General features: G+C 38.3%; 1 protein-coding gene and 1 non-coding gene across 6 annotated transcripts in view; one reads left to right on the top strand and one right to left on the bottom strand.

Moving 5' to 3' along the window:
* The window catches only part of dync2h1 (dynein cytoplasmic 2 heavy chain 1), a 127,327-nt gene that overhangs the window by 45,961 nt on the left and 54,088 nt on the right, over nt 1–27,278 (bottom strand). For 3 of the 5 annotated variants that reach the window (XM_088078855.1, XM_088078856.1, XM_088078857.1), the window contains exons 68-81: nt 25,737–25,846; nt 25,389–25,409; nt 23,466–23,564; nt 21,967–22,090; nt 20,482–20,645; nt 20,184–20,303; nt 18,781–18,915; nt 17,503–17,646; nt 14,798–14,887; nt 7,995–8,060; nt 7,816–7,866; nt 7,676–7,729; nt 7,250–7,381; nt 5,662–5,734 (exon numbers count right to left, since the gene is read on the bottom strand). In XM_088078855.1, coding sequence (XP_087934981.1) covers nt 5,662–5,734; nt 7,250–7,381; nt 7,676–7,729; nt 7,816–7,866; nt 7,995–8,060; nt 14,798–14,887; nt 17,503–17,646; nt 18,781–18,915; nt 20,184–20,303; nt 20,482–20,645; nt 21,967–22,090; nt 23,466–23,564; nt 25,389–25,409; nt 25,737–25,846 — 1,383 coding nt within the window. The remainder of the gene's footprint in view (nt 1–5,661; nt 5,735–7,249; nt 7,382–7,675; nt 7,730–7,815; nt 7,867–7,994; nt 8,061–14,797; nt 14,888–17,502; nt 17,647–18,780; nt 18,916–20,183; nt 20,304–20,481; nt 20,646–21,966; nt 22,091–23,465; nt 23,565–25,388; nt 25,410–25,736; nt 25,847–27,278) is intronic. The other 2 variants (XM_088078858.1, XM_042486268.2) reach the window with 1 other exon arrangement.
* On the top strand, nt 1,666–1,738 carry trnam-cau (transfer RNA methionine (anticodon CAU)). The gene has a single exon. It is a non-coding gene; the product is annotated as a tRNA-Met (tRNA).

Raw genomic sequence — 27,278 nt, 5'->3', positions numbered from 1 at the left:
GAAATGTGATGATTTGCTGCTTTTCTTTGTTTTATATCCCTAAAAATTCAAGAAAAAAAAAAAACACGAATGGGTCCCAGAGGATGAATCTTAGTGACTTATGTCGTCCCGACTTCACTGCTGTGAGGGTTGTTAGTTCAAGCCTCACATGAGGCAGGTTTTTTAAACTCATGGCAGATGATGTGGTTCTATTGGTTTCATTAGACCATGACCTTCAGCACATATTGGGTGGTTTGCAGTTAAGACTCCAAAAAATGTATATCTTTGGAAACCAATAACCAATAAACCACCTTTTAACTCAGATCACTAGATTCAAAGTCCAGAGTACTGACCATTACACCATGGAAGCACAAAAACCACAAAATTATAGCCTTTATGTAAGTATTTTTGGTGGGCAAATACATTGCTGTTGTTTAGTGCACTGACTGAATTGTATTGCTTTGAGTTTTTTTGTGGCCTCAGTTTCTTAAGTTTGAGCCTCACATTGAGCAGGTGTTTTAAACTCTTTGCAGATGATGTGGTTCTATTAGATTCATTAGACCATGACCTTTAGCACGCACTGGATCGGTGTCCAGTTAAGTATGAAGCAGTTGGGATGTCAACACCTCCAAGAGGCACTGCTCTTTGTGTTAAAGGGAGCTAGCTGAACCTCATAATCTGCATATTCTTATCTCAAGTCAATTTGAGCCTGACCAATTATATCTGAGTCGAAGTCTTTCCACTGCAATCCCGTACTATATCAGGTTCACTGAGATCTGAACTCAGATCCCTGAACTCCAGAGTCCAGAGTGCTAACCACAACACCATGGAACCACAAAAACCCCATGATTATAGCTTTTGTGTGAGTATATTTGGTGAGCAGATACATTGCAGTTGTTGATACATACAGACCGAATTGTAATGCTTTAGCTTTTCTCCCATCATTAATCTGAAGGTCGTGAGTTCAACCTTCCCACAGGGCAGGTGTTTTAAGATGAGACAGCAAAAATACACAGTGGTACATGTTACATATTGCTGACAGAAGAGTACCAGTAAATTTGCCTAAGCATGAAAAAATACAACTGATGCCTAAGGATCAAAGACTCTTACAGAGGCCTCAAGTGATACAGCTTTCCTGTGAAAATGTGTCATCTGACCAAAAAATAGAATACTGGAAACACAAACTGCACACTGCCAAAAGTCTACATACATCCACACAGTAGTGTTTCAGTATTGGTTGTGCATCTGTGATTGCACTACAACTGCTCTCAGTTCACCATCTCTGTTGCACTTCCTTGCTTGTTTTACGCTATCCAAAATAAATCTCTCACACCTTACATTCATCCAAGCACACACATTCAACATAAATAAAAAAGTGTCAGGTTAGCCTGGTCTCTCAGTAAGTCAGGTCAATTTATTTGGCTTTAACTGATTATCTTTTTGAGACAGTAATCTTTCATCTGCGATATCATACTTAATGAGGTTCCACCGAGATTTGAAAACAGATCACAGGACTCCACAGGAGTCCAGAGTGCTAACCATTACACCATGGGACAACAAAAAGCCCATGATTATGGCTTTGTGTGAGTATATTTGGTGAGCAGATGCATTGCTGTTGTTGAGGATGCAGACTGATATGCTATGCTATGCTCTGAATTTTGTCCCATCATTACACAAGCTTTCAGAGCCTCGTTGGCGCAGTCGGCAGCGCGTCAGTCTCATAATCTGAAGGTCGTGAGTTCAACCCTCACACGGGGCAGGCGTTTTAGGATGAGACAGCAAAAACCCACAATGGGGGGAGGCACATGCTGCATATGAGGGTGTACATAAGAAAAAAAAAAAAAAAACTGCTGCTGAAACATAAACGGCACTTACAGAGGCCTCACATTGGGCAGTTTTGTGGATAAGTGCCACATCAAGACAATATAGTATACCAGAGACACAAACTACATAATGCCAAGAGTATATACATTTGATAACATTATGACTACACCCCCATTCGTTCAGTAGTTTTTCGTTATTGGTTGTGCATCTGTGATTGCACTAGTGCTGCTCTCACTCCAGCACCTCTCCGGCTCATGCTTGTTTGTTCAGCACGAATCTCTGACACCATTCCTCATGCTCAGCCAAACACACACATTCACCACTGACTAAATGGACTACCAAACACACTGTATTATTATTTTCTGTTGTAGCCTTATTCTTAGTCTTGTGTTCCCTTGAGTATGAAAATACTATTAAATACTCAAAATAAAATGCTATTTAAGCCCTGTATTTTCCAATATTTGGTTGATTAACTCAGCACTAACCAACAATATTTTTGAGACTAAATACTTTCACCTACAATCCAACATTAAATCTGGCGAACCATTATACCATGGAACTGCAAATATTACATGATTATGACCTTTTTGTGAGTATATCTGATGTGCAGGTACATTGCTGTTATTAAGTTAAAGAATTAATTGTTATGATTTCAATTTTTTCCCACCATTAAAGCTGCTTTCGTGGCCTCGTTGGCACAGTAGAGTCAGGCTCATAATCTGAAGGTTGTGAGTTCAACCCTGACATAGGGCAGGTGTTTTTCAGATGAAATGATTTAAAAATAAAAACAAAATGGATGAGACACATGGTACATGATTCTCTCTTGACCAGTCAGTGGACTAGTGTTTCTAGCTCCCCTTTAAGTATTAGATCAGTATGTTACGAAATAATGGAATGGAATAGAATAGGATGTACGGGTATCATCTACAACTTTTGACAATGGAAAAGAAAAAAAAACTGTTCAACATACATCATTAGAAAACATATCACTCAGCATTATTTTTCTGAAACTACTGGATATGTACTGGAAAGGGCTTAACAAAAGAATCAAAAATCAAATTTGAAGTTGTAGTTGGAACCTTAGGCAAGGCCAGTATGTCGTTGTACAACTTTCAAAACTTGATGTCAACTTTGTTTTTTTAAAAGGTTGAAAATATTTTCTTTATTTAGTAGTTTCTTTTTTATTATCAATTATAACTGTGTTATTGTATCTGTGATTGCCTTTAGGGTAAGGGGATTGCCCTCTCCTCTTGCATCTCTCCTGCTTGTCTTTGCTTGTTTTATATTATCCAGCATCGTGACAACATACCTCTCAGTCTTCCATGCACAAAAAAAATTCAACAACCACCCATATATTCATCTTATTTTTATTCCCTCAACCTGTGTCACATCCCTCTTTGTAATGGATTTAGTGAGAGGTCATGAGATTAAATAGTTGACTTTAACCTTTATGTCAACATCTTGGTGTTCAAATACATAGCTATAATGCATATATACAGACTGAACGTTTATTATTTCAGTTGTCTAATATTTAGTGATACTGTCATAACCGCAGTAGGAAGCACGTCAGCCTTATAACCTTAAGGCTATGAGTTTGAACCTCACATGAGGCAGGTATTTTACTAAAATAAAATACAGTTGGACATATACCGATAGACTATAGCATAAACTGGGGATCCCCTAACCTTTTCTTATAGTGCCACCATAAGGTACAAAATTTGTGTGGTGAGTGAAATGTCTCAACAACTATTGGGCAACTGCCATAAAAAAATGGTCTGGACATTCGTGTTTCTGCCAGGATCAATGGAAAATAACCTTGATGAAACCCACTCTCAATACAGCGCCATCATCAGGACAAAATTTGACTTGTTATTTATGTGCTTTTCCTGCAAAACTACAGTAACTTATTTTGCCCCCAGCCTCAGTTGTATATTATGTGTAGCATGACTAACGCACTAAACTGAGATAATAAAAACAGTTAACCTTTTTTTTTTTATCAGAGTTGCAAACTTGACCATAGAGTCTCAGTCTTGTTCACATGTAACAATTATTATTTGCCTACAGCCCATCAAATGACATATCACCTGACATTACCAGATAATATCACAAACTCATACTTATTTTTCCAGTCAAAAGTGATTGAAACAGCAAAATGTAAATGCAATTTTGTGCTGGGTATTCTCATTAAAATATGGAATGTGTGGCCTTGAGTTATTGTTTATTCATTAATGAATATTCATTTGATAGAGATGCTGACGTCCAAAGCACATAGATTTCCCCAAGGTTAACACTCCCAGTGAGGCTTTTTAAAATGCATGTGTGTATTTGGCATACCGTGTGTCTGAGAAAGGCATTAGCAGGACCAGAAAGTAAAGGATAAGGAGAGTGTGTTCTTGGTTTATATTAATCTTCATAATAATATATGAGAAAGATCGATTAATATTTCCAATAAGATGGTCAGAGAGGCAGACATATTGCTAACAGTTGGACAATCCAGAATTTACTATGCAAGGAAAGTGTCATGATCAGTCAGGTGAGGTTGTGTGTTGTAAATGTGTTGTAAATGTGTTCCACATGGTTTATTTTGTACATTTTCTACATTTAATTAGAGAAGCAACTTTTAGGAACTCCGCTTTTTCTTCTTCTTTTTTTTAACTCGAAAGTTAAATTGTCTGGAAAATTACTTTTGGCATTAGTGATTAGCTGGATTGTGAGCAGCTCAAAACCGCCCCAAAACACATAAACACGCAAAACCTGACATATTGTACATGCACTTTTCGCACAAAATAAACAATTCAACATACCTAACAAAAGCAGAACCTATGAATCTAAAACCATTGGAAGTCAATTAGCATGTCCTGTCACACAGCACACACAACTGAAAATTAGTTTCATATACATACATTAACACCTGCATATTAGTTTCACCTGACATCAATTAGCAGTGTCCCAGATATTGCAGTCAGAAGCCAACACACCATTAGGATTATCTAGACTGAATGAATGGGCTCATTAAGCACAATAAACTAACCACTCTCTAGCAACATCATAACTGCGTGTGTGTTACAGTGCATGCTTATATATGTGTGTTTGTGTCAGTGTGGCAGAGAGAGACAATGAGAAAAGAGAACAGAGAAGTATTTGTGTGTGTGGCATTTACTCAAGGACAGTGGCATTCTAACAGTGATAAAAGACGCATAAAGAGAAAGGATGGAGAAGACTGTTGTGAAAAAGAAAAAAAATCCCACAGTTGATAAGAAGTGGACAAGTATGGAACATCCAGAGTAAAAGCCTATTTCTCAACTCCTATGTTTTCAGCAACATATTTTAGTGTGCTGTTTAGCTGTAAAATGAAAATATTGGTCCATCCGGTGGGTGTACTGGTCACAAACTTGCTGATTTTTTTTGACAGATGCTTTTGAGACTCTGTGCTCTGATTGGTTTACCTTGGTGCTACACAGTTGAGTCTAGTAAATGCCATTAGAGGCAGAAGGAAGACAAGAATGGGCAAGATTTTTTCCAAAGACTCTGTGTCACTTTTCTTTCAGAATATATTGACAGCTCCAACAAATATTACACAAAGTTATTGTCATAAAGGTTACCAACTGCAGCTTTAATATGATACTCATATTTAGGATCTTGGTCTGACCAATGGAAAGCAAATTAAGTAAGAAGAGAAACCTAGTAATATCAATAAAGGTTAGATTAATTGCCAGAGCAGTTAGTGGGCACCATGATTATGTTGTTAGTCATTTTTTTATATACAGGTTTTCTGGTCCACGCCAGTATAATGGTGCTAAGGTTAACTCCAGCTGAACACTGATTATGAAATTAACAGCCCCAATATCTCACACTCACCCAGGGCCTGAGTGGCGAATGCTGCCATGGCACTTTGCAGTCGGTCTGGTCTGACTGCCTGAATCAATAGCAGCTGGGAAGAGCAAAGAGATACAGAAGACAGAAACAACAGATATCCAGTTAAACCTTGGAGACAAAGAGTCTGTCTCACTTATATTAAACAAAATATTACATAACCCCCCCCTGACAAAAAGCCTAATTCGGATACATATCCATTGAACAATTCACTGAGGCTTTGAGATGTTCTTTGTGAAAAATATATATTTCTGAGAACACAGTACAGAAAAATAGTCAATTGGTGTGACAGTCAAGTGTGCACACTTGACTTTTGTGATAAGTGGCTTCCGTCTTGTTGATGCTTCATTCAATCTGAGGCACAGTTAAAATCTATTTCTGTTCCTATTACATTTTCTTCTTTTCTCTAGTGAAAAACAGACCTAAAAAAGATTTAATGCGTTGTCATTGCAGCCATAACAATAATTACAAAAAGGATTGAGCGGGTGCACACCTCAGCAAGGGGAACCCTATTCTCTAAATGTATTGCAGAGTAAATAAGGTTAATAATATACAATATCACTAGTATTGCTTTGGAGAAATATTACTCGTTTGCAGGAGGATGAATTATGCTAAATTCTAAGACATGGCCATGGCAACTGAATTAAGGTCATTTAAACTGATAATATTGCTGTAGCATCAACAATACCATTAAATATGTTGCAACTGTATTATGCCTTTCAGAGTTATGCAAACAGATGGAATATAGGCAACATGTAGGGGAATTCAGAGAAAAATTCACAATTTGTTTTCTGAAAAAATGGGTATGCTGTATAGAGGGTTCCCACACATTTTCACTGACAAAATTTCAAAACCTTTCAATGACTTTTCAAGGACCCATAATATTTTTTTTGCCACACTAGCCTGTTGGTACACATAGAGGGAGTGCTTCAGACAGGGAGAGAATAAAGTAACATCTGTGATGGAAAATAAATGCTATCACACATTAACGCATATCAGAGCTACGATATGTTGTCAGCAACAAAACATAAATTTTACGTTATGTTACATTGTATGGAACATTATCCACAGAAGATTACTGTAACAATTTCATTACACACAACAAAATCCAATGACTTTTTCAAAACTTTTAAATGTTTTTACTAATTCAATGACTTCTCCCAGGCCTGGAAAATGTGAGTCTGAAATTCCATGACTTTTTCAAGTTTTCCATGATAGTGGGAACGCTGCATATACTGAAGGTTTCACCGTGAAACAACAAATCTTGGGGAAAAATGTGAATTTTGCTGCTATGCCTCAACATTACAAAGAACAGGACAACAAGGAATTTGCTTTACGCGCTATCTGCACTGAAGCCTAATGAATTCCTCCCTGACCCATGGACTAATTTAAGAACAGATTTCACTGACATCTGCTGACTGACAGAGAAACATACAAACTGAGCTTAAAACACAACTTCTTGGCAGAGTGAACAAATGCTTAAAATCTTTTGATATACTTAGTAAATTTTAATAAATTGTTCCATTAGGCTGATGGTTGTTTTTTTGTTTGTTTTTTGTGACTGAAAGCTGACCTGCTGGAATGGTGTAATCTTCTTGGCAACGGAGGAAGGGATTTCCTGTTCACACTGCGAGCTCTGTGAGAAGGACAGCCAAAGGTCTGAGTCACTCAAACACAGGGACTGGTAGAGGACTGGGAATGTAGCCTGTGAAAGAGGGATGGTAAAAGTTGAAAGGGTGAAAGATAGATTAAGAGACATTGTTCGATAAATATCCAACCAGTAAGAACTGCTTTACTTGCATTCTATTTAAGACACATCGCGCTATCTTTTGCTGTCAAGTGGTTGGAAAAACATCGATATGTCAAAATAATTCTTTACAATATGGAGCACTATTTTATAATTTTGTGACAAATTACCTATGCAGCTGATGGTGTAATGATGTGAAAATTTTGTGTTGAGTGTGTTTGTGTGCGTCAGTGTGTATATCATTGTGTTTACTTTAAAAATGGCCACTGCTCCTTGATGCTCTGGAACAATCCAAGAAGGGAACTCCTGCAGAGAGAGGAGTGATGATAGTCAAATATAGAGATAGCAGTGTGTTTTCTCAAAAAAAAAAAAAAAGAAAGATAAACTCATACCTCTTTCTTAAACACTTCCCCTACAATAGATCCAGTGAAAACCTCCCATTCCTACAACAGTGAGAAGTAGTAGTTAATTGCCATGTCCAAAGCTGGAATTAGCAATATATAATTCGTCAATGAAATAAGTATTTATGAAATACAAAATATGCTGATACTACATCTACAAAAATACTCACACTCTCCTGGAAGAGTTCAGGGTGCATTCCTTTCACAAAGTGCACTGCAAACATCAACTGGTCCGCCTGAGACAGGGAAAACAAAGGAAAGAGAGATGGAGTATGGCACATATGAGAACATGCTTCTTTATTCAGCTAAAAATCTAACTGCAAACAAAGAAAGTCATAGCACAGCACAAAATGTTAGCATCTCTGCCAGACCAACGGCAGGCAGAGAAACACACATATTCCCATTGCATGATATGCAGCTCAGCCTTCCTTACTAAGGGGCTTGTAAAGCGTTGCTACACACTGACAAAACAGCCCCAGGGACTTCAAGAACTACACTGACTGTTCTATCATCCCCACATGCTCTCTCTCTCTCTCTCTGTGTGTGTGTGTGTGTGTGTGTGTGTGTGTGTGTGTGTGTCTGCCTCTCTTTCTTTCACACCCACTGGTGGAGTTTGAGAGAGATAACAGAAACAGCAACTAATCAAGATGCTTATCCTACTCCCACCCACAGAGAGGAACAGAAAGGCAGTGACCAAGAATATCCAATGGTTACAGTATATGGCAGAAAGAAAAACTGAGAGAAAGCAGTGAGAAAGAACGCAGGAGGCAAAGATATACAAGTTCAAACCCTCCTGTGATGCCATAGATTTCTTTCTGTGTAAACAAACTCATGAAAAAGAAAAGCTTGCAGACAAACAAACATACGCTGTAAAGTATTTTAAAGATAGCTGAAAAGGTAGTCAGACAGACACATATAGGAGTGAGGTAGGACAAAAGAAGCCTGCGTGTATCTGTGCACGTGCATGTCCTTATTGTGACAATGATGTACTCAATTTACTTTTCCTTACATTTCTGATATGTTATATGAACTTCTGGGGAGTGGATGGCCTCCAAAAGCATTATAGTAATGCTATATTTCTCTTTACTGTTAAAGTACATTTTTTTTTACTGATTATCTGACATTTTTGCACCAAATAATAATATCACTAAACTTAACATTCACACTAAAATGCAGCCACACTGCTTCGGTGCTGATCATGTATATTTATGTAAATCTAATTTTATGCACTTAACAACTGGCTGGCAAGGACAACCACATTAGAAGTACCATGCAATTCAGTAATGCCTCCCAATGTTATGTTTTGTAAAGTGGCAATAAGTCAAATGACTGTGTTAATCTAATCTGTTTGGCTATTCACAATAGCTGATATCACTGTGACCAGATGTAGGCATTGTTGCTGAAAATTCAGGTACATAAAGGAGATGGTAGTCTATCTGTGAGAGCCCTGTTTTGCAACCATATTGGCTATAATTATTCAGACGTGCTTACTGAGAAGTTACTGAAAACAGTATTATTATTATTATTATTATTATTATTATTATTATTATTATATTATATTGGATGATATTAAACCGTGTTAGCCGCAGAGACAGCGTTTGAAGGACAACAGCACCTAATGATCAAAAGATATTATTTGGGCTCCCAGTAGTCTTTTACATCCATCTTAAAGTGCACCCCAGGCACACTTTAAAAAAGGGGTTCCGAGCTGTCACAGGGTCCAGATTAATATCCTTAGTCATTAGTTCAAGGTCCACACATGTAAGCAACACTGGCTTAGAACATGAAGAAATAAAACATACTGCATGAATAAACAGAAACGGGCCTACGAAATAAAAGCTCTGTGGCAGAAATTGACTGTACTTCAAAATAAAGTGTGTTTTTTGCAACCTTTACACATTTACAAGTCACTTGCAGTCCATTCAGAATGGACCCATGACCCACCAGTTGGGAATAACTGTTTTAAAGTACGTATACAAATATTTTGTTTAACATAGTTTTCCAACACAATAGTGAATTAAACACTTTGAGAAACTTTGCCAGAAGCAGAAGTTGAAACAGCAGTGGGCATCAATATGGCCAGTGTTAGCACTAGAGGAAACGTTAGAGAGATTCAGCATTACATTTATGAGCCTCAATCAGAACCAGAATCAGATGAGGAGTCTGTTGTGCACCAAAATCAGGGACTAGCAGATGTATCAGAATACTACATGTAATTAGCATCTTTTATTCGTTTATGTTGTCTGTTAGCTTGCACGCTGACTGGCAGTGGCTGTCAAAATTTTTACTTTGCTGATGCAACCTCATGCTCTCTGTACTGGTTTCAGGTTTTTGGCCATTGTTATGTCGAAGTCTGCTCCACTGTTGATATATGACTTCTGTCTTAGACAGCTTTCGTTTCGGTGACTTACGTATCTAGCTTGCCCAGGGCACGTTTAAGTCTCAGATTTTAGGGAACCACACAGACATTGCCACCCTCAGTAGAGGAATGTGAAAACATCTCTCTAGTGAGAAATTTTGCACAAATACAACCCAGTATAGTCAAGATCAAAAATATTAGGGGACATAGACATAAGAAAAGCACATTATTGAGTGGAGGACTTCAAATTATGTGCTACGAGCAAAAATACTAGAGAAACCCTTGAAAAATAGTGCTTTAGTGCAATTTGTCAGGGCAAATCAATCTTGTGCCTCCTGTGTTCAACTTATGTTTCCAAACAAAGCACCAAGCCATATGGGATCCTGATAAACCAAACCACATGACCCACAATACTCCTGTGTCAAGCTGTTATCACAAGACGCGAGCATGAGTCACAGGTCAGGTCGTGTGTCACATAAACATCTATGCCCACAGAATGGCACACAATATATTGTTTTCCTCCAAGGAGTATGATGAATTTCAGTCTCCCACACATATTATGTTTTGTGTTTTTCTAGGTTGTTTTTTTTTTATTTCCCTCCCAGCAGCTGTAGTGCTCAGCTCAATGGGTTTTGATCTCAGAGCCTGTGTTTATTGCAAGTGTAACAGAATTGTTGAACATAATAAAAGTAGCTCCTTATGGGTTAATTATATTCTGTGGTGGGTATCCATCACATGCAAAGACTGAGTTTAAAAAAAAACATTAGTATTTATGTATATTCCATTTCTTTAAAAACCTTTGTCTGCCTGTCAGCTAACATTATGTACTTTACCAACAGCTGTAGAACCAGCTTGAGCAGCAGTGAGGCTAACCTTTAGGCTACGCTTAGACTAGAGCTCTCCACTGCCATGCACTGTATCTGACCCTCTCCATGGTTTGTCTCTTGGTCTGATGTCTGGATGATTTACACAAGGCTGCCAAATTCAACTCCATCAACTGAGGTGACAGTGGACACAGTTGAGCTGAGGCAGACAAGCGATAGGACTGATCAAACATAGAGTGGCACAATGTCCCTTTTTTTTCCATGTGCATATCTGTGCATGCATAACTCTGTCAGAGAGAAACGAAGCAAAGAGAATGCAATGAGGATAAAAGTCTGTGAGTGTTTGTGTGAACTGCTGTCATACTGACACTGACAGGACAGGAACCACAGTAGACAGTACAACCTGGAATATGTCACATTTTAGCACATCACTACAACTAAAACTTCTGTATGTACCCAGAGATGCATCCAGAGTTTCTTTCTTTCTCCCTCTCTCTCTCTCACACACACACACACACACACACACACTCTCATACACAAAGCTAATTAACGCACATTCAAGCATGCCTGAAGACCTAACATAACTACTGTTTTCACAAAGTTTCTCTTTCATTTAATGCTAATTTTGATGCTTGTGAATTTTATTTTGTCTCCCTTTGTGTCTCTGTCTACAACTTTGTGTTCCCACTGCTGACTGTCTTGGCCAGGTCGTCCTTGAAAAAGAGATTCTTAATCTCAATGGGAGCAGCCTGGTTAAATAAAGGTTAAATAAATAAATAAATAAATAAATAAATAACAAAGACACATACTTTAAACACACACAGATACACACCTGTTTGTTTTCAATCTTTGCTGGTTTACTCTAGAAATATTTTCTCCTCAGTGTATACCCCTCCAGTGTACCCCACTGTGTCAAAAAGAAAAACTTTCATGTTGTTATTGTTGCATGTTCTCTATGGACTTCTTTATCAACATTTCTTAAAAAAGCAAGATTTTTAAAAGGTACTATACATGGATTACACAACTGATGAAACCTACATACGGCTGTACCTGAAGCATCGGCTTAAGCTGTCAGCAACCTTAAGCTTAACAATGAAGATAAAACAGTTCATTAAGTCTGATTTAGCCCATCAAAATAATGAGCAAAACACTGGAATACATTGCTCGCTGAGTTTGAGAGACTAAAGTCAAAACTAGCCACTGATATTGAGGTTCAGTAAAATTTAGTGGAAAAGGCCGTAGATATATGATGTGCAATTTAGTTTATGGAATGTTAAAACTGTTAATTTTATTTGGTGTATAGGTTATATGTTTTTCAGCTGGAGAATGTAAGAATTACAATTATAAACTAAAATTTGTAATAGCCACTGCAGAAGGGCTAAAGAGCCAAATGCAGTTCCAGATCCACAGATTACTGACCTTCAACCTAGTTTGTTATGGTAAAGCCCATTTAATGTTGACTTTATGGACTGTTTCTTTTCTTTTTTTAAAAAAATTCTCCACCAAAAACTTCTTCAAAATGCTATACTAAGACTTTTTTGACATTTAGAACAATGAATTCCTAACCCTAACCTTAACCCTGGTACCCAAACCCTAACCCCATTACAGTTAGACATTTTTCAACATTATAAATGTTGACATTTTGGACTGTCCTTTTGAAATTCTACACTTAAATCCTTAAAATGCTATACTATTAGTATAGTTAAACACTGAAAATATTGTTGTTCAGGACATGTATTTGGCAAAAATGAAAAAGTTTCAAAATATAAAACATCTCATCATTATAAGTCAAACAACAATAACAATAACTGTACACCCATAAAAAATACAAAAGAGAAATAAGACTTTGCTTATGAGAGGATTAACAATCTATATTTGTTAGAGTAACCCTGATCAAAGCTTGGATGTGTCGAGCTATGCTCGATCAATACCTTATTAAGTTGAATCAGTTGTGTTTACGGTGAAATTTAACACATACAAAACAGCCTGAGTGCCTAGCACAACAAAACAAAATCTAGATATTCCAAAAATATGGGCTGTTTTCCTCACAAGATGTATACATCAAGATGTTTTCTCTTATTGTCTCCTTTATTTTTTTCTCCTCTCTTTTTCTCCCATAATGCTTTCCTCATTTTTGTTCTCTCTGCTCATTATCCATCCTCATCTTTTCACTGAAACCCTCTTCCCACCTCTTTCCTCTCCCCACTGAAGTTATCTCTTTTGTAGCACAGACAGTGGGTGTTGACAGGAGCACTGATAATTTAGTCCAATGTTTCCTCTCTGCTGATGACTGGACTGCTGCTGTCTACATGTTTGTGTGTGCATGTGAGTGCTTGTGTGCACATGTTGATAGCCTATAGACATGATCAGCAGTTAACAGCTGCCCTGACTCTGCCTGAAACTGCCATCAGCATTCAGGCAACACAAACACACACACACACACACACAAAGACAGAGAAATTACATTTACCATTTACTGCCTGATCGATGCAATGATTACTCTGTTGGTCAATATGTGACACTTCATTACTGTGTTAGTTGCAGAGGTTTGATTGTGTAAGAGTGTAAATGTATGCTTCTAACTGATTGTTCATTTGGTCTAAGCAATCAATAAGAATACTGCTACACTAAAACTGTAGATCACAAAATCACAAAGATTCTAGTGCATCTGCAGAAGAATTACCAACCTTAATAAATTGAGATTGCAGTATGGGGTAAGGGATTCAGAGTGTAAAGCAGGACTATGGGGGTGAAGAAAAAAAAACGCTCAGTCCCGTTATAAATGATAACCGCAGTGTAAGCGCAGTGCAGAGCATTGGCAATTAGCTAGCCAATAGGATACACACACATGATCTGCCATGCCCTAACCTGGCTGCACACTGGACCATCTACCACAACAACCTAAAGAAAAGCTCCGATTACAACACACACAGTGGTAGTGTGACTTCATTCTGCTTTCAGGGTGCCATTATTTCAAATGGCAAATGGTTACTGGCTGCTATTTTAAAGGATCCCTATGTGAAGTTCGGAAGGTATGAGTTGTCTGCACACAGTTCTCAACATGGAGCTAGCAGTTAACGGTGCTAACTCTATAAACAGCGTTTAACAATGTCAAAAGGGCTGACAGAGATACACTTCCATGACACTGTCGTCCATATATCTGCGGTAATGACTACATGAGCAAAGCAGAGGCAATGTGCTAGCCAGTAGGATACACACATGCACATACACACAGACAGACTTACCACAACAAACCAAAGACAAGCTCAGATAACAACACACAGAGGGTGACTTTATTCTCTGCCCAGGATGCAATTACTCCATTATATCTTTACATAGCCAAAAATGGTTTGCTGCTATATTAATGCTAAGAATGCCGCATAGCTCCCTTAAATCTACTTAATTTGCACACTCTGTTTTTTTTACTAGTTTGTGTCAGACATGTTAACTGCTTGTTCACAACAACATTAGGTAGCAAAGGAATTAATTTCTTTGGCTCATAATGAGTGATGTGTTTATGGTTTACGGTTGTTGTTTTTAAGACTAACATCCCCTCATTTGCACCAACAAGGAAAAACAAGGCAGAAATAAAACTGTTGGGGGTCTACTTCAAAACAGGCTGTTGGTGTTTTGCAATGCAAACCCATCTGATAGGTTACATCAAGGAGAAAAGTGCCCCACTTTGTTGTCACTGCCCACAAATTACCGCAGTGATGACAGGAATTTTTAGAGGTGCTCAAAACCACAATTGTTCTATTTCTGCGTGTAAGTGTGTGTGCGTGTGTATTACCTTGAAAAGGGACCGGCAGACGTACTCATACACCATACTCTTCAAGCTGGCCTCCAAAGCAGCAATCCTGGCTTCAGTATTCTCTGCTTCCTAAATGCGCACGCATACACATACAGACGCATGTATATATACGTATACACACACATACACACACATGCACACAATGAATGACGGAAAAGGACAATGCTGTACATGTGTCCCTGTGTTATGTCCATATAATTCTAGCTAAACATGAGCTGTTTGTTAGCAGCAATTAAAATGTTTTCTCTCTTTCTGTCACATCAGAGTAACTTGATTGTCTCAGGGCTGTTCAACAGCCAGACACAAAGAAACACATCTAACTTTTGTCCTGTTTCTTCCCTTTCAAACACTCTCATTCTCCTTCTCTCTGATTTACAAATTACCACAGAGAGATCAGACCTGAAGTGCTGGTATTCCTCTTTACATGTATACTATGCAGGAACTGTAACTGTTTGTAAATAATATTGCCTGCAAAGTGGCAGTGTGAAAACCAACCCCATATTCACTCTCCTGGTGGAACAAGCTTTGTCCGCTTGGCATTTCGCTTCACTGTATTTGCTTTTTTAGCGCTGTGTGTGGCACCGGGGTGCTACCTTTTAATAAAGTCCCAACCTCATCCCTGCGCTGTGCCCGTAATCATCCTAAACACAGTTAAATAAGAAGAAAATACAGCAAAGAGAAGCGTCTCTGCAGATAAATATACTGCCAATGGAGGGATTACTTTTGTATGGGCATATACATTGTTGTTGTTTTTTTTTTTTTTAGGAAAATCCTGCATTGTATACCTGCAAGTATCTTTTTGTCTAAGGTGGGGCAGCAGTAAAACTGTCCAAAAAAAAGTATATTCAATATGGAATAGAAATAATTCAACATGACGACAATGCTGAACTGAAGAATTAGTGCATCAGAATCAGACAAATAAAAAAGTAAAGCGAAACTGGGGGGTATTTTATGTAAAATCTTCTTTGCACTTTGTGTATGTAGTACAATCACCTAGCATGAACAATGTGTGTGTCTGCTTATGTGTTTATGCATGTGAGGACTGTTCAGTGTGTTATGTCAGACATGAGAGGTTAAAATTCTCCTTCCAGATCTCGGGAACCATCTGCAGCTCGTGGCAAATTAAGAAAAGTAAAGTAAATAAGATACAAAGGGAGAGAGAGTCTGTGAATCAGTGTCGTAATCTGACCACTCTCATTGAATGTGCCCATGAGGCCACATACATACATACACACACACACACACACACACACACACACACACACACACACACGTGTCCATGCGCCTACTTACCTACCTACTTACCTACCCGCACAAATGCATGCACGCACACGCGCACACACACACACACACACACACACACACACAAAACAGTGTTGACCAGCTGCTGCCTGGTGACATTCTTGGATGACAGCGCTGGCTCTAACAACCCACACAGGATTTGGGGAATTAGTGCTCAATCTCTCAACCCAATGTCTGTGTGCCTCTGTGTGTGTTTGTGCTCTGGTTATCAGACAGTGTTTAGGGCTCAGATGGAGAACAGCAGTGTGATAGACAGTCCATGGTGCTGTCCAGCTGCATAGGTCATACTGAGATAAACTCAGTGAAAACAAAAGTGAGCTGTAATAAATCATACTGACCGGAACTGAATTAAAATAATCTAAAATAATCAAAATGAAGTTAAAGGAATTAAACTCAGTATTTCATAACTACACAGCACTAAACATTCTTGACCAACAAAGTAATAAAGTAGTTCTGCAATATGCCCACATGATTGCACTGTCTTGCTTTCATTTGTACCATTTGTACAAAAACACCATTTTTACAACCAACACAAGAAATCTTGTAGACTAATAATACTTAATGATTTCATGTCAATATTGTGGGGAAAGTTACTGCGCCTGGCCAAGATATAGTTTGACACATAACCCCTTGTAAAGCGACAAATTGTCATTTTACATCTTGTTTTTTGAACAAATTAATCTTTCAATATATAAGAAAAAAAAGATAAGAAAAACAAAAGATAGATGATTTAGAACATTTTGGTTCCTACTTTCTTTTTCTCAACATGCACAGTTTTGCTTTTTCTTGCTTTACTAACCTTTTTTTTCTCAAATTTGTCTTATAGAAAAGGTAATACTACTGTAACTTTTCTTTTGGTTTGATAACAAAGTAATGATGGCAGACATGGCCCCATAAGTGAGGTCAAAAAACCCATGAACTATGACACAACTATGACATTTTATCAAAAACACTGACAAAGGCACAGCTTACACTTGAAGCAGATCTAAGGAGAGGAGCTTTGCTATTTTACATATTTTCCTATAAATATGCAATTAATTGGCTTTCAAAATCAATGAGTATCTTCTACTACTGTGGAATCAGGTCAAATCTGATCTCACTCAAGCTTTATTTTGTGTAGGTGTGTGACGTTAAGTTGTGTTACTCTTAATGTAAACACTGCCAAACTGAAATGTGAATGTGAAAACCTACTGTTGAATGTGCAAATTAGTGTTTCTGTCTATCTATTTATTTAGTCTAGTTACATTAAGGTATTGATGTCAGTCAATGACATATTATTTTGGAAAATTAAGCAAAAAAAACAAACAACAAAAAAACATAAACACACTGCTGTGCTGGATAAAAATGGAGGTCCTATAAGAGCTGAGTGTCAATTCAGTCACCTTCTTGGCCTGAAGAGCCCTTTGGAAGAGGCGCAGAAAAGAAGCAAGGCTGAAGCGGTACATGTTGTTGATCTTTGACAGGTCTGTGATGACAAAAAACATCTTGCTGGCGCTCTCTGCAAGAGGCAAGTAGGCATCCCTCTCCTAAAATAAACACAGGAGAAATTGAAGAAGAAAGAACAGAGAGAAAGGGGGAGAGAACAGCAGACAGAGAACAGAGGTTTTAGAGAGTTATGCAGAGTACCACAATTTGGATGGATGGCAGGGAAAGGGGCGCAGAAAAGTAGAATAGAAAATGTTAATTTCAATCAAGATGGAAGGACAGAGAGAGAGAAATAAGGGTAGACAACATAAGGTGTGACAAGACAGGAAATGTGAGCAATAAAACAGGGAGGTGCATATGAGAGAGACAGAAACAGGGGGGAGATAATTAAATAAAAGCAACTGAGGAAAGAGTGCAAAAACAGTTCTGGTGTAACACTGCACCCTAGAGGATGATTGTGTAATGCATCTACAATAACTCCTTGCTTGTGTATCTGCGCAATCTGACGTTTGTCGCTGCTTGTCTCACGACTGGCTGACAGTTTAGCTGAAGATTGTTTAAATGAGCTGCAATGTTTGTGCCCATACACGAGATAATACTGCATAATTATAAAAAATAACCCACACTTTAAATTTTAATATAAGTATTGAATGTAAAATGATGATATGTTCCAGAAATTACACAAAAGTATAAAAGTGAAATCATCCTGTATTTGCAGACTGAGAATAAATGTCATTAAACATTCAGCACATTCTGTCTCTGTCTGAATCTCTGACTGTTGTTATCTGTGTACTTTCTCTGTCACGTGCCTCCCTCTACCTGAGTTTCTCTGCTGTGTGCTTGCTCTCTATCTGACTGTTTCACTCTCTTTCTCTCTCTCTCTCTCTCTCTCTCTCTCTCTCTCTCTCTGTCACAGCCCTAAATCTCCATCACTTTTCTCTCTCTTTCTGAAGTAGAAGAGTATAGCAATCATTGTGAGAAGAATGATATTATTACGTTATGGTGATCCAATGGTTAATACTGATTCTCTTCTGACATCACTTTCTCATTTTTTCATAACCAAAACAGCTTTTGAAAATGAGAGAAAACACTTAAAAAGCACTGCAGTGAGGTAGACCAAGAACACAGTTTTTTAGATTCTGTGTGTGTGTGTGTGTGTGTGTGTGTGTGTGTGTGTGCGTGCGTGCGTGCGTGCGTGCGTGCGTGCGTGCGTGTGTGTGCCTTAGGTGCAGTACCTGGTCGAGGGATGCCTGCAGCCTGTGTGATTCCAGCAGTGACTCCTGTATCAGAGCGCTGCTTGCTTTGGTCTGGTTCAGACTGTTTATTAGCTCCCTGTTCTCCAGAATATTACCCTGAGCTGTTGCCAGGGTCTGACATGGAAAGAGACACGACAGATGAACAGACAGGCACAAAAAAAGATAAAGCAAAGGTTAGACAGGGGCAGAAAGGGGAGTAATTGATAACTACGAGAGAAGGAGAAAATAGTGGTGGGAGGTACACAAGAAGGAAAAGAGGTTATGTTTTCATGTGCCTATCAACCAGCTGAAATCTGTGATGAGATTAAAGTTGCAGGAACAGGAGTTGTTTCTTAATAGCCTGATGTGGGACCTTTGTTTTAATTTTTTTAGGCTTGACTCACCCATTCAGTGGATTCTACTCTTTGAAACAAACTGATAGAATTTATTTAAATAAATTCAAAAAAATATATGAGAAAGCAGTGGGGCATGGAAATGTCAAGTCAAATATGCTCCTACAATTCTGGAATAATTACATGTCTAGTACCACTGAAGCAGTGACATCCAGCCCTTGGCACTCTCTTTGGCTGTGTATGTCTCTATTTCTCTTAGACTGTGCACAAAAAATATCATTAGGCTGAATGTCTATGTGTCACACTGTCCATCAACTGTGTGTGTATGTTTGAATGTGGAAGTACATAAATTAAGCTCAATGTGATTTCGCCTGGAGGTACAAGGAGCACTATTAAGTATTTGGACTGTAACAATCTGTCTAATGTTTTGGCTCCATATTATCATTTACGTGGGTGTTAAATGACCTAACACCTGCCTACAAAAGTTTTAAGCACACGAGTAAGTGAAAAGAACAAGAACACTCCTAGGGAAGTCCTCTGATGACAGTGGCAGGGTGGTGCAGAGGAAAAAGTACTCCTCCGCCACCACGGAGACATGGGCTCAATACCCAGCAGTGGTGCTTCCGGCTTGGCTGAGTGCTCCATCAAACTCATCTGGCAGTGTTTGCGGGAGGGAAGCCAGTGACAGATCACATCCTTGTTGCAGCACTAGCAACTCCTCCTGCTTGGTCTGATCACACTGTCTTATTCTGTGTACTACACCCTCCTCAAACCAACAGTGAGAGTCAGCAGCAACATGGTCTGCAGTGCAGGGGGAGCTGAGCATTCCAGATTAGGAGTACAGAACACTGATTTCCTCAACATTGTCTAATGATTATATGTTAATTAAAGCTGCATTTTTATCACTGGAGAACATAATTGTGCTTTTGTGGGTACAGATTCTTAGGGTACTGTAGGGTGCTCCACCTGAAACAATCTACAAGTACTCCAAAGGGTAGAATCCTCCTCAGTTTTGCTCTCACAGTGTATGCTCTATGTCTGCACGCGTACCTGTAACAGTGATTCTTCCAACTGAGCAAGTTGTATCTTCTTGTCTTCCTCTTGTTGGAGCAGTCTTGATTTTTCACTCTCCAATTCTGGCTTCTCCTGCTGGATGGTCAAGGCTAGCAACTAACACAAAGACATGCACACAAAAACAATGCCCACTTCCTTTTTACAGTCCACTGGTGTAATCAACACCAACAAAGTGTCAAAAAACAAAGAAAGACTCACATATAAACCATTTACAGGTGGGATATTATAGCAGATTGTAAATGTGCATGTATTTGGGTGTGGGTACATGGGTTACCTGTCCCCGCAAGCCTGCTCTGGTGGTAGTGAAGTTGACCTCTGTAACCACGGAAACAGCATCAGGAGGGATGAAGGGGGTGGGATTACGTGTTGCCAGGAAGAGACGGAAGTCCTCATTGTAATCAATGACCTTGTCTCCTATCTGAACAACATATCTAGGACCTGTGTGTGTGTGTGTGTGTGTGTATATGTTTTGGAGTTGGAAAAAAAGAAAAAAGAGTCTCTGTTATATACATAACACTGTATCATACGAGCTTGTAACACTGGCCACTTTAAATTATATTTTCATCCTTTTACTTTCTCTTCTACTCTGTCTTCTCAATGTCTGCAATGCAGTGCTGCTATGCCTTTGTCTCACCTCTTTTTTCCATCCTGTTCAGCACTACTTTTAAGTGGATAACTTGGCCTTTCTTACGCTTTCTCTGCCCCCACTCTTTCCAATTCAACTTCAAATAGACAACCACCTCTCCCTGGATGATTCAGAGCCTTATGAATCACCCTCATTTTCTAAGGCACATCCAACCTCTGTTTACACATACCTACAGCTTTAATTGGTATGCAGCTATCTGAGCCAAAATATCACAAGTGAAATCAGAAGAGGGGATTCAACAACAGCCATGCGTGGACATAAGATGTATTTCTGTGCATCTCCTTTTAATTTGAAGAAGTATTTAAGAAGCATTTATCGATTAAAAAAAAAGAATGAACAAAGCAGTACAGAGTGCACCTGTATTCTGATTTTAAATAATAAATATCAATTACCAGTAACTAATATAATAAGTTACTGGTAAATATAATAAGACATACTTTGTGTGTGGATGTTCACATGTGTAAAGAGCATGACCTTGCAAGCAATTGACTATGACTGAACAGGGGTAAAATAATATATTTTTAGAAGCAAAGATTGTGCAATATAAGGAAATCCAATAAAAGAAACCATAATGAAAAACTTTTTTTATGTACTTAAGAGCGCCATCAAATGTCAGCACAAATGGTGTGACAGCTCTATTTTGTCTTTAATTATCTGTATTTATTTACCCGCTTCAAGGTTCACGCTTTTCTTTCCTGAGTCATCTCTAATGCTCCCCAACAGTATGCTCATTACTTCAGCCTCACGTTAGCCATTTACCTCCCTGTTTCTATAGCTCCATTAGCATCAGCCTTGCTCAAATACAGAGTCACGGCAAACTCTTTTTGTGGAAAATAGGAGGGTTTTGATCATAATTGTTTGTTTTTATGGAAGACCTTTCAAACTGCCTTATGTGCTGAAGTGAGAAACTAGTTGACTGAAAAGTTTAATAGGTACCTGGCTCACATTAACTCATTCCAGTTATACCCCTCAAAATGGGATTTACTGGTGCGAAGAAAAGTGGTTTTCAGACAGAGGTGAGAAGTAGGCGTTTTAGTTAGCACTCAGAGGATGGGTGATAAATAATCAATTGGTTTTCTCACACCCAAATGTTGTTGGTGAGTGTGTGCATACCCTGTGCTACGAGGTCCCTCCTCAGCAGTGGGTAGAGCACAGGTTCAACTCCATCCATCTCTTGGATGATAAGGGTTTTTCCAAATCTGACCGCCAGCTCCAGAGATGTCATGAAGTTACTATCCTATAGATACCAGGCAAACAGACACAGAATTGTAAGAATACTTTAAAGTCCAGTGTTGGTTGGTGAAAGTACTCATTTAGCGAAAGGATTTATTGGTAACTATTAAAATAAAAAATAAAATCTGGTTTTCTTTTGTTTCAGGTTGCTTGAATGAAAGCCTATAACTACCAATGTTTATTTTCTTCACAAATAAAAAACATATAAAGATGTAAGACCTCTTACACATTAATGTATGTGACTAACAATACACATAACAAACTGGGAAAAGAAATAAAATACAGTAAAATACAGTTTGATTACACAACAAAATGCCACAGACTTCCCAAGTTTTAAGGGAGCGTGCCATTGGCATGATGACTGCAGGAATGTCTACCAGGGCTGTTGCTCGTGAACAAGTTGTTCATTTCACTACCATGAGCTGCCTACAATGTTGTTTCTGCAAATTTGCCCGTACATCACAACCGCAGACCACAAATAGCCACACAAGCTCATGACCTCCACATCCAGCTGCCCAAACAGCTGATGCAACAACTGGTTTGCACTGAACTGAAAAATTTCTGCACAAACTGCCAGAAACCGTCTCAGGGAAACTCATCTGCATACTTGTCACTTCATCACGGTGTTGACCTGAAAGCAGTTCTTCATAGTAACAAACTTGTGTGATTGTCACGCTGGTAGGATGTACTGCCAAATTCAGGGAAACAACATTCGAGATGGCTTATGGTAAAATCTTTTCATTTACAGACAAGATGATGAAAATGGTGCACAGCTCATGTCAAGTAATACCTACAGTATCTTGTGCCTGGTGGACAGAGCAGTGATAACAGTGACTTATAAAGTAGTATGAGACAAAGGAGATATTCAATCTTCTAAAGAGCACTGTGTCAAAAAAATCTAAATCACTGCTCTAATGGTGTAATAAATAATGACACTTATTTTGCAGATGCTAACTAGTGATTAGTAAGTAATGAGTATTACAGTCCAGCATTGATTAAAGTAGTCATATCATATTTTAAAATCAACCACTGGATAGATCGAGGAGAAAGGTAAAGGTGGCTTAATCATACGCTCTGTCAAACAGTGGTGGCAACTAATGATAAATAAGGGTATACTAATGGACTTAAAATAGACTTGGAGCCATCAGGCAAGAAGAAGATCAATCAAGTACAACTAATGAAACACTTCAAAGAAATGTTTGACAGCAATTGCTTTACAGGCTCCTGCAGACATAAAAGTTACCTTACTGTTAGGTTAGATGTAGGGCTGATTGATTTTTAACTAGTGTGCATGTGTGCAGGAAAATGAGTTTGCAAACCCACAAGGATAGTTAATGACCTCTATTATGTGCAAGATATGTGTGTGTGTGTGTGTTTACCTGTTGGTTGATGACCTCTAGTCTGTGCTGTTGGAGATGTGTACGTAGCCACTCTGTAGCTCGGCATGACGGGTCGATCAGGAACGGACAGGCAACACTCTGAGTACATAATAATGATAAAGAATTGTGTTTCAGCTTAAGTTGTTTTAGGATGGTTTTACTTTAAAAAAGACTCAGTCACAGAAGAAAAGGAGATGTGTGTGTGTGTGTGTGTAATTCAGTCCTGTCTCACTGCTGTCATGCTTATCGACCAGCGTCACTCCTATGCCAAGCAAAGGAATGAAGTCCACCACCCCTTTTTCATCCTGTGCTCTTCCATTTCATGGTCTCTTGCTCAAAGATTTTTCCCCTCAAACCCACCTATTTGTCTGTTTATTTGCCCCTGCCTTATCTTACTTTACCTACTGATAGAAGTTATCATGGTCTGATTTCTTTTGTATGTGTGTGTGAGCCATGGTCATCTATACATTTATACAATCTATGTCTTAAACAGTCAGCAACTAACTCAGTACATACTTCATTTGCTACTATTAATGTGAAAATTTTAATGCTGCAGCTTCCTTAATCCTCTTTGTAGATCTGTACAAAGACGCATGACTGACTGAAATAACTTAGTTTTCAGTTTTCCAATAAATACTAGTGTGTTTAAGTGAAAACAAACAAAAGAAACAAGGGTTCCAAACAGGTTTTCCTTAAAGGCTGAGGCTCTACCCAGAACCACTTGCAGCTGAAGAACGTTTTTTAAAGAACGGGTTCTTTGCAAGACTATGGGTTCCGTTATGACCCCCTATCATTCAAAGAACCTTTTTGGAAGAAAAAAGTACTTCAATGATTGTTGAAAGCATGGGTGTTGAAAAATTCTCACCCTCAAATATTCAAATGTTTACCAATGTTTCAAGTGGTAGTTTCAAATGTAGATGTATCTGAAACCCCCTATTATATTAATTCTTTTTTATGTTCTGATTGTCCACCTATGAATAGCTGCTAGGATATTTATAACATTTCAACAGCTGTAGATGTTTTATAGATTATCCATAGATTATATGTGACAAATCATGAACATACCCACATTTTCTCAGAATAAATTAGTTGAACTTCAGCTTGACCTGAATCACTGAGTATGTCATAAATTGTTACATATGCTCGACAGATAAACATCTAAAGTGAAAAGGTTACATTTTTTAATTTTGAGTTAAAAATACTCTATAAACAATTTGTAGGTGGAGTATCAAAATAAAGTTTTAACTTTCACAAAATCTCCACCCCTAAAAACATAGTTGTGAACCATGCTTGCTGTGAGCTGTACTGGACCACAGCAGCCCCGCCCCTTTAGGAGCTTCAGGGTGCCCAAGGCTGCTGGACTTGGCTGCCTTGGCCTCAGGGAAACTTGTTAAACTACAACCATGGTTAGTGGAAGATAGAACAACGCAGTCAGTTACTTTTTTTAGAGCTCAATAGGTGGCTTCAAAAATAAAACCTTTGAATATAAAAGGGTTCTCAGTAGAACCCCCTGGTTGGGCTTTTGTTTGCAACCCCAGACTGTGGAAAGGTTTTGTATAGAAAACCAAGGGAGGGTTCTGGGCCATTACACCATAGAAGGGTTCCAGGTAGAATTTTTCATGAGGGGTTCTAGTAGGAAACCTTCACAGATGGTTCTAGGTATAACCTTTTATGCTGGGTTCGAGGGAGAACCCTCTGAAACCTTTATAAAAGGTTCAACCATAAACCAAAAAAAAGGTTTTCCTATGGGGACAAGCTTAAGAACCCTATATGGTTCTAGTTAGACCATTATTTCTAAGAGTGTATATGACAATCTTTACAAACTTGTAACAGAGTCACACATACACAGACAGTGACAGAAATAAAGAGGCTATACTAAACTAAGTGGGAGCTATAAGGATGAATGATAGAACGACTTCTTACCCGTAATTTGAGTTCATTGATCTGGAGGCAGCAATGGTAAAAACAAAACAATACAGACAAATGGAGGACAGATGAATGGCAACGAGGGCAGAATGCTTGATATGACTATCAATATGGAGGTTGGCTGTGACAAGTACATGCTGTAAGACAAATACATACTGTAAGCTGATAGTTTGCAATAACTTCAGCCAGACAAAAACTAAAAGAAGTAGTAGAGATGGGAATTGATGATTTAATTAATTTGATAACAAAGGACATTCTGAGTCAAAGCAGAATTTTAATCAAGGGAATTAAAACAAAAATGAAGAGATTGATGAGATTCGACAGACAGGCAAATGGATGTCTAACCTGTAGTATGACAAGTGCATTCTCCATGGAGAGGTCATCAGAGGGCAGCCCTTGACTTTTCCAGATCAACTGCTCACTCTCCGAGCACAGGAATGACCGCAAGTCAAACTCTGATTTAAACACACAAAAAACAAATTTGTAACAAGTTATTTGTTGCTTTTACATTTGCTCACAGAAAACAGTGTTGGCAATTTTTACACAAACCCCACAGATACTGGCAGTCATTCCCAATCCCTTAATGCGTCTAAACACATTATACTATACTTAAAGTGGGGTCACTGGGTAATCTTGACAACTAATTTGTGGGTAAGCCATTGAATGGACATAGGTATTTAGAAACAATAGGTGGTCAACGCAGCTGTTTAGGATTTACATGGACATTTGAAGCCCTATGGGAAAGAGGTTGCCAAGCAGAATTATATGGTCAGAGCTATTAGTAAGACAACAATTAGTGCTGAAAGAGACTGCACACAGTTGACAGGTTTATTTTTGTGGATGGAATATTAATATATGAAAAGAAGAGCTGACAAATTAAGGTGATTATGCTTGGCAGATGAGAAGTGCAATCCAGTGATGTAAAAAAAAAAGAATTATCGGGCACTGTAATTCTTATTGAGTGAGTGTGGGTTTTTTTTCTAAGTTTGTACATGTTGGATTACTCACATGGTTAAATAAAAGGCAAATAAAAGATAAAAGGCAAAACATCAACGTGAATAAAAAGTCAGGCAGTTTGCTGTAAATTACACACTTGGAGTGTGTAATTTACAGCAAACGTTACTAATGGTTACTAGTTGAAAGGCAAGTTTGATATTTTTTAACAAGGACTCTATTTTCCCATGTTTTGATAACTAATAGAAACAACAACTTGGTCCAGTGTTGATTTAGAGCACTGCAGCTGGCAGCTACGATAAAGCAAATACATAACATAATCACTAAACTTATGGAAAAGCACCCCTACAGAGACAGACCTTTTTGTCAAGGAGCAAGATCTTTTCTCGCTTAACCAGAAAAAGCCCCAAAATCAACATCACCAGTTCCACCAGACATTAACAGTATTTCTAGCATGTATAAACCCAGTGCATATTCACATCTAACTGGGTGAATTAGGCTTTTATTTCAATCAAACCAGAGGTGGTGAATGTTGATACAGTATAAAGATAAGCCACGATGGGATCTGTGAGTTTTATTTTATTTCTGTCAACTTTGAAGTGTGTTCTATGATGATATGATTACTGTTTATTTATACAGAGTCCGATTGGTTGAGCAATAGTGATTTCAGGGGTGTTTCTGGTTAAACAAAAAAGATCTTACTTTTAACGAAAAGGTATGTGTCTGTAAGGATCCTTTCCATAAGTTGTCATACATGTCAAATAAAAACAGAGCTCGCCAGTGGCAAAAAGAAGCACTTTTAATGGATGCCAATTGACGTTGGGAATATGCCCCGAATAGTTACATTGCAACAAGTTTTGCAGCTGCTGGCTGTAGTATTTTTGCTCAATACTGGACCAATTACAAAAATAGTTGTTCCTATTAGTAATTTAA

This window comes from Plectropomus leopardus, chromosome 6 (genome assembly GCF_026936395.1).
Source record: "Plectropomus leopardus strain MGB_pleo_1.0 chromosome 6, ASM2693639v1, whole genome shotgun sequence".
Taxonomy (NCBI): domain Eukaryota; kingdom Metazoa; phylum Chordata; class Actinopteri; order Perciformes; family Serranidae; genus Plectropomus; species Plectropomus leopardus.
Note: the sequence above shows the minus strand (reverse complement) of the source record. Positions and strands in the feature narration are given on the sequence as shown.